We start from the raw sequence: 15,771 nt of genomic DNA on the forward strand, positions 1-15,771 counted from the left end.
AACAGAGCAAGAAGGACGTCAGTCACCTGCAGTAATATCATATTTATTACAAGCACTGAAAGAAACTACATAAAAAGCTTTAGCAGAGGTAAATATTAATTTTATGTTACATTCATAGACACATCCAGGACATTTTCTCAGATTTATTTTCCACCACTTTTAGAGACGTGCAGTATGTCCGTTGTCAGGTGCTTAATGCTTTTATAAATAGCTGGCATAAGGTTCTGCATGCTTGATGAGGAGAAAAAAAAAGACAGACACACCAACAGACAGACTCTGAGCTCCAGGTGGAAAAGTCTGATCTGTCTTCAGACATTTCTGCAGTTCATAAAATCCAATTAAATACTAATTTAGAGCTGCACGATATACTCAACTGTATTCTTCATCAACATTTCAATACATCATAGCTGCAAATCACCGACTGTATTCAATATTTTGTAGACCACTATATTATAGGGACCAAGCTTGCACATCACAACAACTGACACGGTAAAATATGTTCCAATAATCATCATAATCTGCTAATGTTACATTTCATTCATCCTAATTGCCTTTGTGACACCAAAATGATGTGCAGCCAATCTAAACTTCATTCATCCTGCCACTAACCACCTGTAGGATGGCAGCTTGAGCCTCTGAGACTTTCTTAAAGAGAGGCAATGCGACAATAAAAGGTTTGCTTTTAGATTAGAGGAGTTAACCCTGAAGCTTATAGCCAAGATTTAGCACTGACTAATCGAGAAAATAGAAAACTTTCATCTAGTTCAAATAAACAAGACTAGACAACTGGCCTAGCATGAACTACTTTCTGCTCCAAGTGGCACCATGTTAACAGTCATGTGCATTTGACAAGCAGCAGGTCTCGTTTTTGAATCGCATGGTTCAGCTACATAAACATTTAAAAAGCCATAGAAAACTTTTCCCCATGTTTAGAAATTCTTGTGTGAGAGAACTGTAGTGAAATCAACTATAGCAGGAAATCTAGTTTCACAATATTCAAAACGAACTTAAAAAAACTGTTGGAAAAAAGTAGCTGTGAAAGAACCACAAGAGAAAAACAACACATTCCTTGCGAGGAAAAATGTTGAGAAAAAGGACTTTACATAATCCCATAGTTAGTGGGATGTCTGGAAGTTGGCAGGAGTGGTGGGCTGGTCTGTGGGACTACGAGGACATTCCTGGGGATCCGAACAGGCAGGACCATGGCGGGTTGCTGCTGGGCGGGAGGCCTCTGAAGGCTCAGGCGCTGGAATGTTCTCGCTCACGAGTCGCACGCTGAAACATTGTTCCCTACTCCACATAATCCCTGTGTGTGCACACAGGCCAGGGTGGGAACAGACCTCTAACACACACTGTTTGGGCAGCGAGGCAAAATAGGCGGGGAAGCTGACATAGAGAAAAAAAATCTACAATTTTCACACATCAAATAGGTTGAATGAAAGTGGACACAGACCAACAATTAGAAGAAATTTTACTGGACTGAGTGAACAAGTTTAGAAGGTCAAATTTAATGAAATACAGATGTAGTAAAAAATGACAATAAAGAACATGGTATAGTGCAGATCATCAGGCTTTTCAATATGGATACAGATTTCTATTATATATATGTAAATTATATATATATTTTGTTTTTTGGGCAGCTCTACTTGAAACTGACAGACTTTTTAACCTTGAAAATAAAATGCAAAAGTATGTTAATTAAAGCTGGAAGAGGGTAAACAATCGAAAGCAGATTGACTAAACAAAAAGAGGAGACAGGAAGAAGAATCATGAGGTTAATGTGGAAAAAAAATTGACTAAAAATAATGAGCTTATTGTCAAATAGCACCCACAAGCAATAAAATGTGATTTTAAGGGTCTCTGGCTTCTATTCAGTTTTATTTTTATCTTTTGTAAAATTTATATTAAAATATTCCAGGTATCGAGTCTTTAGAGACCTTAGAGGGGAAAAAAAGACCTTGTCGAAGTTTTCAGTTCTTCCTCAGCAAGTTGCTGTTAGTTTCCCATCTTAGATGTGCGCCGATAGAACATGTTTGTATCAGAATATCTACGTTTGGTGCAGACGCTTACCTCAGCTGGTGCTCCCGCAGGTTGGACAGAGCCTCCATCCCATGGAGATACGAGTAAACGATCTCCAGGTCCTGAGGAAGAGGAGCAGAAGGTCAGTCGGACATAGATCCGTGCCAACTTAATCATAAGAGTTGTAAAAAGTTAATAAAGCTCTGTCTATATGTTCTTGTGTAAATTATTCATCATTATAACTGATTATATCATTAATAGTTTCAGAAATAATTTTCTGGCATCCCTGAGCTGAAATTAAACCCATTTTTCCTCAATAAATTTCATCTGTGATTATTAACATTATTCTTGTTAAATGAGTGTCGCCACAAATTGATGCATTTGAGCGTTGGTGAATTATAATTATCCATTCGCTTCAACAGTTATGATGCTGCTAGTTCACGCTGCAGAACATAAACCGACTGTGGGATGACGGAAAACTCTTAACAAGCGCGGCTTCATTGACTTGTGAGTCTGAACGTTGAAATAGACGGCAATAAAGCAGCAGCAGAGAGGGGAAGAAATAAAAAAAGATCCACGGCTCAACTATAAACTCTATTCAATTACTTCATCAAGTGACCCAGTGAGTAACTCTGGGATGGTCTGGCCGCTGTCCAAGTCTGAGGTGAAACAAAGTGGCCCTCTCCCAGAGCTGGCAGACAGCACAGCCACCCCACTGTCTGCCGCTGCACACTGGGCCACAGACCTCCAGGCCCTGAGTCTGGGCTGGAGCTGCACGACTGGTGGAAGCTACTGGGAGGCCTTTGTAGGCAGAAAATTGGAGGTAGATGTGGCGACGGCAGAGCGGCGGGACAACAGAGAGCTTGTCCTGAGACCCGGCCAGACGTCCGCATCAAGCCACACTGAACGCACAGTTTGTCTCTGGGTTAAGTGTCTCACAGCAACAATCCTGGAATTATTGAACATTTTGTGACATGGAGACAACTGTCAGAGTTCATGCTGTGTGTGAGAGGACTGTCAATGTTGTATTCCTTCATGGAAAACAAAATGAATAAAAGAAGACAGAAGAACTGGAAGACAATCACTTTTTAGAAAGATAAAAGAAGAAAACTTTTGACCTGAAAGGCTGCAGACAGTATAAAGTGTGACCAAAATAACTCAAATCCAGGTTATTTTCTACCTTCAAATCAAAACCAGTCAGGAAAAGCTGCAGAAGATGGTTTCTTTTAATCTCTCTTATGAATGAGTATCGCTAGCAGCCATTTTGATCTTTTGTTGTTGAAGGAAATGAATCAACGGTGTAATTAGGCATGGGATGGTGCTGGGAGATATGGAGGACAAATACTGCTAAATTTACCAATAAATAGAAATAAATAAATGGTTTGATTAAGTAATTTATGTATCAAATATTGCATGAAAAATAAATAAAAATAAGGACTTTTCCCAACTTATTTTATTATAAAGTGCAATATAAATGACTATCTCATTTTCAACAGGATGGTTTAGAATTGATTTTCTATTTTATGCCCAATCTTATTGATTTATTAGTTTCTTTTTTTTTTTTTACATTATTCTTTAATGCATTTATTTTTATATACTGTTACAACTATTAATGAGATGCTATTAAATACATACTGCTGCAGCACACTGCAGGTCAGCTGGCTGAAAAGAGATCCTAGAATTTTCTACCTCCTGTAAACAGATAGTTCCTCTCAACACCCTTATAAAGACAACAGTTTTAAAAACTACAGTTAGCAAGCTACAAGGACAATGTATGTTATAAAGCTAGAAAGTATGACTTTGTGTGTTTTCCCCTTTTCTTCCCCAGTTTATTAAACTTTTGTTACAAGAGCAGAAGTTCATTTAAGAAGCTCACAATACAAATAGCTTCTCTTGGTTTCAGTGGCTATAAAATGATGAAAGGTAAACATGTTTAAAATGTCAGGTAAATAGCATGCATTAAGTGTCTATTACATGGTAATTCACAGATAAATTAGTACTGATGAGCTCTCCCTCAGGATCGCTGACCTCTGTGCCACACACCGGGGCTCTGTTAGCTTAGCGAGCTACGTAAACAAACAGCCCTCCACCAAGCTGTAAACTCACTTGTCACCACATGTGATTGTACATATAATGAAGTTATTAAGAAAGACATAACGAATGACAGGAGAAAAACAGAAAAATATAATTAAATAAAAAATGTTCTAGAAGAAAAGAAAACCGAAAAAACTAAAACCAAAACAAGAAAAACAAAAATAAGAAATTACATTCAATGTAACAATGACAAAGGCAACAACATCTGTAACAATCACCTAGAGAGACTATAACAAACAGTCCTTCTAAAATAAGCCTCACAAATAACAATTATAACTGTAACCACAAATAACAATTATAACTGTAACAATCACTTAATGTTTCAATTTAAAACATTTTTGTTTTAATGTTGTTAAATGGCAACATTAAAACAAAATGTTGCCATTATGTTTTAAATAGTTAGATCACACTCGTTTTAGTTTGGAAGTTTTATTTTCAGCTATGTTGTGAGAATGTCATCCCATTCCTGATTCTACCTTTGATTTAACAACAAATGATAGTTACACAGATTAATTATGCAATAACATTAAAATGTTGCAAAGTATAAAATAGAGGTCGGTTTGGATGCACATAGAGGTTAGCGTTGCCATGGATACGGTTTCTGTATGCTCACACAGTGAAATCCTGAGTAACAAGATTTCAATGTTCAAAAGGTCTGAAGAGCAGCTTCTATTTTAAGACAACTACTGCCACCTACTGGACGACAAAAGAACAGCGGTAAAAACCACTGAATTCAAGAGCAGCATGGCCATTTCGTCAATTTTTAAGCTGATTATACATTCAAACAATACTCCGTCTTAAAAATATATGTTTAATTATTATGAACACACATATGTGATGCATGATTTTCAGATGTTTTCAGATCAAGAAAATTTATTTAAAGACAATTGTTTTGTTTTCTTGACCTTTGACAACTACAAAGCCAAAGTTTTGCAATAAAAAACAAAAGTTGGAGCTATAAAATGTTTTTTTTGTTTGTTAATTTGCTCTTTTATTGTTTGTGACGCTGAGAAAGAGAACACGTCATTGATTAGTTTTTAATTTAAAAAGCAATAGGTTTTTTTAGAGCATTACAATTTTTTTACAGGAATAAATATAATCTATGTAGAAAGTCTGGAGTGTTTGTCAGCAAGAATCTTTCCTACCATTATGTCTGCATTGTTTTGATTATTTTTTTATTTTAACCACTGACTATGAGGCAGCTTGGTGGCCCGGTGCTCTAAAGCCAGAACCACATAACTGCAACAGAACCACGTCTTCTTCTTCTTGCTGGCTAACCACAAGAACCATCAGCCAGGAATTTAGCTGCATATTAGTTTCCTCCTTTGCTGTGATTTAAAAATACGCTCATATAGAAACCAACAGATTTTCCACAGATTTTCTTTTAGCTCTTTCAGAAACCAGTGACTATAAACATCTAAAAACAATGAGCGTGTATAAATAACTTCATGTAAGGAGATGAGTGCTTCCTAAGACGGCAGGGATTTAAGCTAACCTTCTTAAGCACTAGCAGAGAGACGCCTACAGGTGGCAGTGTTTGCAGGCCTGTTTCTGCCTCCAGATTGACATCACATTGAATAAAGCAGCACCACTGAGGCGCTGCCTCACACAGAGAAATATGCAAAACCATCAATTGTGGCTTCACTCGCAAATATTTCAGACTGACTCTATGGAAAGAACGTAAAGGACCCCATGTTTTCCTCTCCCCTGACCTTACATTTTCCGGTCTCTAATACCCGTCTCCTCCTGCATATGGGGCAAACAGAACCAGAAATTACATGGAGCAAAAAGATGAAAGTTGTATGGGAAAAAAAATTAAAATAATTTTCTGAGAAGTTTATTCAAAATTAAGAGGCTCCAGCTATTTTAAAAGCTACATTTCTTTCAGCGTTTAGTTAGGACCAGTGGAGGAGGCAGTCTGGTGCCCATGTTCAATGTTTGAAAGCAAGATCAAGAAGAAGAAAGAGCGCTGGGCTGATGAAAGCTGCTTTCAGCTACATTTCTGCTCTTTGTCTGTTATGGAGAAAAAAAGCAAGTCCCAGTCTAAACCAGTAACAACAATCTAATCCTTCTCCATTCTGCCGATAAACTAATCCTTGTAGGAACACAGGTGGCCCCCACAGGAGGAGAAACATACCCAGACGCTGATCTAGGAAAAACCCCAAAGGGTTTGTTTTTTTTAACTGGTTTCAGTCCTGACGTAGCACTGACACACCGGCAACCGGACCTCTGCAAACAGTGATTTCCTTGATGCAACCGAATCTTACACCTTCCTTTGTAAAGGCAGATGACAGGAGAGCAATGCAGCCAGACAAGTAAAGGCATTTCCTTTCCAGGACAGGAATTAAACAATGGCAGGCCTTGTATGCCCTGTGTGGGTCCCGCAAACACAGGGAGCAGGCCATCCTCAGTTTCCCAGCCCTTATGTTGGGCCCCCCCAAGGTGGGAGAGGTAGTGTCCGGCCTACTGCCAGCCGATTGGGTGGCAGAGCACTCAGCAGAGAACAGGAAGTCAAGGAAGTGATTGTGGATTTATCAGGAAGCAGTAAGTTTAGTCTTACTAGGCAACTGAAACATGAAACAAAACAGAAAAGCTAAGTTTGACTTCTTGTCAGACAGGAGGAAAAAACCTTAAGGTAAGTATCTGGTACCAACTAACAGTATAGCCATTGTTAGATCATTTTTGTCCCTTACTACTTCCTTAATGTTGGCATGAACTAACCATTTTTTCTTAATGTTATCAAAACCGTAGCACATCAGTTCATGTTTTTTGTAGTTTGTTAGTAAATAATAAAGCTGTCATGAAACTGATCAAACCTTAAAATGTTTTATTTAATTGTAATACTTCCTAAATCTTTCATTACTACTTTTTCCCTTCCATTTTGGTTCTTCCCATCATTCCCATTTGGGTCAATTGAGTCATAATTTGAGACAGGCTGAGGCTCCTGGACAAATTAATATAAAGTATTCTCCTACTAATAGATATTAATTGTTATTGTTACAAAAAATCTGAAAAGAAAAAAAGAGAAAATCAAAAAAGGAAGAGAATATGTAGGAAAAAAGAAAAAGCATGCAAAATGTATGGCATGACAAAAGAAAGAAAAACCCTTAATACACCAACTGGCTGATTGTTTAAATCAAATAAACATGCCTTTTTAGCTCTACCGTCACATTATAAAAAAACGAAAAAGCAGAGGAACCTAAATCTTAACGCAGCAGTCAATGTCACGCCACTATTTGTATTCATTAATTTAAGAGCTCTGGGTCAGGCCCAACAGCAGCTCAGCTTATCGCCTAACGCCGCGGTGTCTGTGTGCCAGATAGTGGGATTTTCTCAGGTCGGACCCCTTTTCACCGCAGCACAAGTGGTCAATGCATTTATTCATTTGGCTTCTGGCTGAGAGCAGATAGCAGAGCTCTGTGTCCATCCATCAGCAGCTTCAGACAAGCATCAAAGGGAAAGGGGCTGGAGCGTTTCAGAGACAATGGGACTCTGTGGGAGAGATTAAAGACCCAGGTAGGAAAGTGAAGGACATTTCGGATCGTATCAGACGGATCTGCAGGGAAACAGTATTTGTATGTTGAATCTGAAAGAAAAGCTACTTGTTTTCTTGGTTTTTTTTTTTTATGTAAAATATATATATAAAGGCTATTTATACGAGTTAAGTTCTGATATTTGAACCCACTTGCAGAACAGCAGATACACATGGAGTCTATTACTTAATGGGTCAGCAAATTGCATGTACAGGTTCTATGTTTGTAATTTGCCATCATGTTTGCATGACAAATTAATGGCCAACCGATAAAAATCAGACATGATTGGTGTGTTAGCGCGCCACTGGCCACCCAGGGCCTCCAAGCAGAGTGAATCAACGACCATGTCTTCTTTACTGATAACATTAACATCCAGCTGGCCGCATTAAAGCCCACAGCAAGGCAGGTGACCACAATCACATCCTGGTTTCTGGCCAACTGGGCTGCAAAACCTCTGACTCACGATGACCTGTAACATGTCAGTGTTTTTATTAGAGCAGAGCTCTATTCCCATATTCTCTAGTCACTTTCTTACAGATTGATAAAAGAAAGACACATTTATCACATGTCTGGTGGTGTGTCTATGACAGGCTTTTGGTCATGGAGAAATGCAGCAGGTCTGAGCAGAAAGAAGCTATGTTGTGGCCTTACTGTGAGCTCTGCTGTTTTATTTATTGATTCCTATGATGGTGTAGATTTTTCATCATCACATTTCCATGACAAACAGCCCGTTTGCGTTTATTCACTAAATGCAAGTTCTCTTATGAGCTCCTCCAGACTTTCTGTAACATATTAGTTGGAACAAAGTCAAGCAAAATTGATTGATTATAGTTGCATTGGTTTATTTTCTTTATTATTTATTCAGCAGGAAAAGTTTTCAATGTGAGAAGCTAAAACATGACATGAAATTTACTCCAGATGTCAATAACAACTGAAATGGTCAACAAACAAAGCTAAATAAAAAATAGTTTCAATCTAGTTTGTGAAACAAATAGAATGTCTTGGAGAATAGGTACTGAGAAAATGCAGAAAAGAAGAAAGGGGAGGGGGTTGTAAAGAAAAACTGAAACTCACTGATTAATCACAGTGACTCATTTCAAATGTTTATTTTCAGGAGTAAGGCTTGGAGCTTGAAAACCTAAAATACAGCTTCTTGCCAAATTTGAGTATAAATTAGAACCAGAAAGACCTGGAATTAGCAGATGTCTTTTGTTCCATTAAGACAAAAAAGATGTCTATGCGCAATACTCCACTGCTGAAGAGAAGCATGGAGAAGTTTGTTTAAGGATTGTTGGAAAAGGTCTAGACAAGACAATTCAATTCAGGAAAAAAACGTCTAGCCAAAATGTAACTCTTTAAATATTATTCCCCACAGAAACATCAAACATAGCTTGAAGTAGAGAGGTGGGAATATAATGGGCAGGCTGTTTTTCAACATGTGGTATGTAGAGTTCACTTAGCTGAAGGAAGAGTCGACAGGAGAAATGTACAGAAACATTCCTGGTAAGAATTTGAAGATGAAACCAGCGGGGATTTTTCAGCCAAGAAAACTGTCAGCTGATTTCAAGAAACAAAAAAAGAGTCAGTAGAAGCGCTCAGTAAGTCATAACCTTAGGAAAGAACTGAAGATCAAGAGCGCATAGAAATCGACCACAACCTTCAAGATTTAAAGACAGCTTGTGGGGAACAATGGACCAAAATCACAAGAACTGTCTTATTTCTACTTAAATTATTCATAATAGACAATAAAACAAAGGACAGATGGGGAGACAAGGTACCGACATCATTAGTAGCTCCAGAGCACCACCCAGCAAATGAGAGGAGGGTGTTTGAAAGAGTTTTCACTCTGAAAAGCCGTCAGTCCTCAGAGTGAAACAACTAATTCAAGAACCAGAAAACGTGTTCTTTCTTTCCTATTGAACAGAAAAAAAAGCTTCTCTTTGCTCTGAGAAGATGACTGAAAAACTGAAAAAGATGGCAGTAGGCAAAATATTCCGAAAGAAAGGACAGCATTGTGCCTGAGATTAAGCAACTCTGGATTAAACTGGGCTGGCTCATCAGGCTGCAGGAGTTTTTAATGTACGGCAAACTGCAGACAAACTGCATTTTCCTTCAAATTAGCTCATTAAAACGTCCCACCATTGACCATTCTTCCAACCTCCAGTCCCGAGAGGCAAAGTGGGAATGGCAAATCCAATCTCATTGCTTTTGCAGAGAGGATTTCCTGTTGTTCTCTTTGAGAAAACAGCTACAAAAAGTACAAATTAATCGGCCTCCGCTTGAGCACAGGAACGACCCAGTTTTACAACAACTGCTCGTTTGTCACTGCAAGGTCAGCTTTTCCTCCATCCTCTTGTTCTCTCAACTTTACTGAGGGCCAAAGCAGGGTTGCAATCAAACAACATACCACAGGAGTGTATTATTTATGCTAAAACACCTCATTTAAGAAGAGAGTGAACTTTTTATTTTAACAAAAACATGGGCATAAAGATGATGCCTATAATCTGTTAATGCTCATAAATTATTCCAACATAATACAGTGATCCACAGCGTTTAAAGGTCCTGTGGATTACTCTGTAGCCTTTCTATTCTGGTGCCCCGCCCTCGCTGAGAGAGCCACCAGCATTCCTGGATCCAGTTACCGGGACATCTCAGCGTCCGTCTTATGTATCAGCCCGGAGTGAAGCTTGCATTCCTCATATGTCACCGGCAAATTCCTCAGTACTCTATTGACTGCTACGCAAATGCAAGGCATGCCAAAACATTTTCACTGACCAATCAGGCAAGAGCCACCTCAGTCAAGTAATATTACGGAGTTTAATTTGACCACTTTCATCTGTAGTGACAGTTTATTCTGTCTGCCAAGTCATGGTTAGTTCGATGACTTAGCATTGGACCAAGTCATCGAACTAACCATTGACCAGTGACCGATTTTCAAACCTTTGTGGAGGAGGATAAGATCATGCAAAAGATCGGTTTCAAGGCTGATCACAAAGATCAAGAAAATTGGGGCTGTTAATGTAAATTATCATAAAACAGAACAAAGAAATGCAATATTCTATACCTTTTCAAATTATAACACCTAAAAAAACAAACAGCCTTACAATACAAAATTCCTCTATGAATTGACACTACTTATTTAATGGTTATAGCTGAAGCTTTTCCATATAAACCTCAATGATTTCTTCATCACATTTCATAAGGTTTTACAGCACCTGCTCTACCCATTTCTGTGCACTACTGGTCAGCTGGCTGAAAGAGGGGTACTACCCTCCTTCCCAAATTTACAAAAAAGAGAGGCAAATTTAGAGATTTGGAAATAATTTTGATAAAATATAGGTTTAATTTTGGGGATTGAACAATTGAAAACTATATTCTTTCATTTTTTTGGAGTCTATGTATTACAATCAAAAACAATAAATAGATGTCATAGATATAATAATCAGTTTCCTTTATTATTTGTAACAGCATTGGAGATATCTTTTGCCTCTGTATTTTAAATAAAAAGCATCTGGATTATGTTGAGGTTTTACCCAAAGTTATCAAACAGGAAGCATCTTATCCATGCATATGCTTATTATTTTTTAGATTTTGTGATTCCAAGTATTGAGTTTTTTTTTCCTAATGTTTGAGCTTTATTACAGTCCATAAACAAGTCTTTTGGCTGATGTTAAAGGACAAGGTCACCCAGATCTAACTTCCTTTAAGCCTTAAAGACATAACAGGATTTTCTTTGGAAACAAGCAGGAATGCTGACACATCCTGCAGTGTCCTCTTCCCAGTCTTCACCTTTGGCTTAATGCAGCTTTGTATAAAATCAAATGTCAGCCTTGTCTTTGTCTCAAATCTAATAAAGAATCAGTCTCCATCTTAGTCCGCGCACCAACCCGAGGTGAACGCTGGTGAATAATGAGGTGGACGGAGCAGCAGTGAGAGGAGACAAACAGCCTGGAGCAAAGTAACGAGGTAAACGGACAACTGGGAGTCAGACGAGTGCTGAAGGTTGGAAGGTCATGTTGTCTACGATGCAGTATCCGCTAATGACAATATATTGCTTCACATTGTCTACTCAGCTAAAACAAAACACCACGTCTGTGTGCCAAGTGGGACTGAGGAAGACCACCTCCTCCACTCCTCACAGCTGCCAAAACCGCAGCGACGGCATTTTCTTCCAAAATGTGCAGAGCATCCATCACGCACCTCAGGGAGGCGGTATGATGCTCTGCCGGGTGCCGCTGCGTAGCCTCTGTTTGTGCTCAGGAGTGTGTGCCTGTGTGCATTCCCTCGCCTTTGTTTGTACATTCCCGTGTGTTAACATGGTGGCCGGCAGCTGTCCTTGACTCTATATTGACAGAGAGTGTGGGATCTGCACGGTATTTTTATCCATTCGCCTGAGTGAGCGAGCAGGTGGATGCTAAAACAAGGTCACATGGTGGCAGCAGTCGCTATCTGCACCCGCTTTCACCAAATAAACTGGCCTGAACACAATACCAGCAACTAAAATTGAGTTTATTCATTATTTATAGATTAATTCCAAAAGCATGCTAATTCCACATTAATCTCAACATAAACTAACAACTTCAATTATATTTAGATTCCAGTTTGGACAGCTAACTATGTTAATGTTTATCCTTCAGATGGGACTACTTTACACCCCTTCAAAGAATGCAGAAACTTTTCAAACTTTTAGGATGCCTTGTTACTGAAATTGTAAGTATGTGTGTTTAAAAACAAATCTATTTTCATGGAGATTTGTAAGGACTGACATACTGACCTTTTAAGGGTAAAAATTCGTAAAATGTAATTACTGTATTTTCCGCACTATAAGGTGCACCGGATTATAAGGCGCACCTTCAATGAATGGCCTATTTTAAAACATTTTTCATATATAAGGCGCACCGCATTATAAGGCGCATAAAATGGACGCTACAGTTAGGGTTGCCACCCGTCCGTTATTGAACCTATACAGGACGCGATTTGTTCCGTACTCTGCAAATGTGGATGTGTAATAATAAAGAAGTGGTCCCCGAGTACTTTATATAGTATATAGCATAAGGCGCACTGTCGGCTTTTGAGGAAATTGAAGGTTTTTAGGTGAACCTTATAGTGCGGAAAATACGGTAATACTGAATGAGACACCCACAGTTTTAAAATATTAACTCAAAGTGAAAAAAAAATCTGATCATATTTTAAAAACAAATTCTGGATTGACATTTTTTATCTTTAGGACCTTGAATACAAGATGTTTTTCTGTCTACTTTAAATCTGATGACGCATAATAATAATGATGAATCAGAACTCATGTTGTCAACCATTGACACTCTTCTTTCCCTAATAAAAATAATGTTTTCAGATCTTTGCATTTTATGTGCCGTTTTCACGGAAACTGTTGTACTATTTTAGGTGGAGGGCTTGTCGATAAAAATAGTGAAGTAATGTAAATGCACTGGTTAAAATCACTAATGTAGATATTAATATTTGAAGTTAACAATTTTAAAGTGGAATTAAACATTAAACATTTTTGGGATAAGCTGAGATTTTTTGGTTTTTATGGATTTTAAAGAATTTCAAATTAATTTCAGAAAATTTTACAGTGTTGATTTGTAAAAAAGAAACATTCTTGCCGACTTCCTAAACATGGGATCAAAAAGACAAACATTTTTGGACTATCATATCATATTCTTACTTTACAACACTTTAAAACCTATATGGAATTGTCAGGAATAATTCAAAGCTAGTTATCGGTCTTACTAATCACCGGGTGTTAACGGTTTCAGACAGCAGAGTGGACTTTACCATTTTCTCTCCCAGGCCTGGAAGCTGAATGCGGCAATAGACACACACTTACATTCCTCTGCCACCTGTTTAGATGTGTTCAAGTCAGAGACGGAGCTCTGCTTTTGCTTCCAGACAGCGTCCACTTCAGCTTCTGCTACAGATTGATGGAAATTACACCTATCAGAATGCTAATGTGGCAGTCTGGTGAACTGAAAAGCTATGCTGCCACAGCCAGAAGCTGATGTTTCCTCCCCACCAAGCTCAAGCAGCCGGTGGGCATGGCGACTGGTTGGAACGGGAGCCAGGGAGGCATGTGAATGAGCTTAGCGGTGCCCACTTGAGCTGCTCGCCAGGATAAAACCCTCAAGACCGATAATGAACTCCGTCTCCAGTGGGATGCAAATGAGATGAATGGTGGAGAGCAGGAGAGTCGGTAAAGTCTGGAAAATTCGTCTTAAAAATAATAATAAGAGGTGGATGTACTTTAATGATCAAACTGTTTTGGTAGGAAACATATTTGAACAGACCACAGGGGATCAGACTTTTCCCATCCATTTGCTTTGATCAGCACTGCGATCTGGACATGAATAAATGTGTCTAAAGTGCAGTAAATTAAAAACAAAACTGTTCTACTGAACCAGCAGCACCTAAAATATTCAGTCTTCACATCCATTGCAATTTTCACAGATTTCTTTAACATCTTCATGTGTTTTTATATGAGACAAAAACAAAGTAGTGCTTAATTGTTTACATTTTTTTTACAAATAAAATATTAAAGTGCAGCATGGATTCATCTTGGAGTCTACCCGTGTGTAATTTCATCTCAATATAAGCTGATTTCTATTTAATGTTCGCTAATGGGGCAAAGGGAAGGAAACAGCCTTGTGCCCATTGAAAAGGGAACATTTTCAAACAGCTTAAGGGAAAACACAAAAATTGTAGTAGGTGTGATTGCAAATCCTCTGAAAATGTAAAGATTTTCACAAGGGGTGCACAGATTTCCTTAATTTTGGAACATTGGTGATTGTTCAACACTTCCATGTGAAACTGATCTACCTCCAAAGTCTGAAAAGACAGCCACTGTCTTTTGCTCTGCCAGGAGAGAGGACTGACTGCCAGAGGAGAACTGGAAGAAACACTGAATTACAATCACAGAGAACTGCTGATACGGTCACTTGAACACACTCAGACTATGATCCCGCCTGATGACCCCGTCAGCGGCGGACGGAGAGGACTATGCAGAAGTTTTTGTAGCTTTATCACAACAATCTTGTCCTAAAAAAATTTATTTGTGTTTTTAGTGTGACAAAATGTGGAAAAAAAGGGATGAGTAGAACATTTCACAGCGATTCTTCAAAGCTACAATGTTCAGGTACAAGTTCAAACATCTTGTGTCCAAAACTTATGGAACAACCAGAACCTGAAAGAATATTTTGTTAAATAACAGACTAATCAGCATAACAGAATAAAAGGGGAAACAGTACAAGAGCTTCTATATGTATATTCTGAAGCTGCAGCAAAAACTGCCAGGACAAAATACTCCACTCCTGTCCTTGTAGGTAACAACAAGATAAGTTCATCTACGATGAAGGACAAACTTTACTGCCTCCGTCTGGCAAGTTGTTACCATTATCCCTGCAGCAAGCAGGCTGCTACAGCTATTTAATTATCACTGCTGACTCAGTGAAGCGTAGTCAATATAAAACAAAGAAACATATTCCAAGTTTTTCCTGAAAGTAGCAAATAAAACATTAACACCAGTGAAAATCAGATACCTACAGGGCTGTGTTGTACTTACTAAGAGCTAAAGCAGCATAAAATGAACAATCCATCTATAAACACCTGAAGCTCGTGGAACAAAGTGGGGGATGTTTGGTCACAGTTGGGGTCCTCCTGGGTCCCAGCAGAGGCTCTTTGTTGTCACTAATGCAGACATGCAGCAACAAAACACATCAAGCAAGCAGCCTGCTGGCACACTCCGTTACCACGGTTACTGACCGCAGCCTGTTCAAAGCCAGCCTCTGTACAGAACTGACCGTAGACACCACAACAAGCAGTAAGTGCTGGCAGTTTGTATCCACAAGCTGGATAAGGTGTGCACAGAAAAAGAATGGCTGCGATGCTGATTCTGTATGGATCCTTATAGTATCTACACCATAACCGGCTCAGGTGGATACAAACTACGTCTGCAGAGTGTGTATGGGTGTGTCAGTCACTGGTTGGCTCTGACAGACCAACAGTTTCAAACCAAACAAGGTCACAAAGTATCAGATTCACCATCAAATGGGCTGGGATAAAAAAATTCAACTTCTCAAACTGTTTCCTTGAATAATTTGGAGTCTTACCC

The 15,771-nt window shown here is 38.7% G+C and overlaps 1 protein-coding gene across 1 annotated transcript in view; it reads right to left on the minus strand.

The window, feature by feature from the left end:
* LOC103471850 (rap guanine nucleotide exchange factor 6-like) overlaps nt 1-15,771 on the minus strand; it is a 63,908-nt gene that overhangs the window by 31,837 nt on the left and 16,300 nt on the right. The window contains exon 2 of the mRNA XM_008421085.2: nt 2,071-2,141. Within this exon, the coding sequence (XP_008419307.1) occupies nt 2,071-2,141 (71 nt within the window). The remainder of the gene's footprint in view (nt 1-2,070; nt 2,142-15,771) is intronic.

Source organism: Poecilia reticulata, linkage group LG10 (assembly GCF_000633615.1).
Source record: "Poecilia reticulata strain Guanapo linkage group LG10, Guppy_female_1.0+MT, whole genome shotgun sequence".
Taxonomy (NCBI): Eukaryota; Metazoa; Chordata; class Actinopteri; order Cyprinodontiformes; family Poeciliidae; genus Poecilia; species Poecilia reticulata.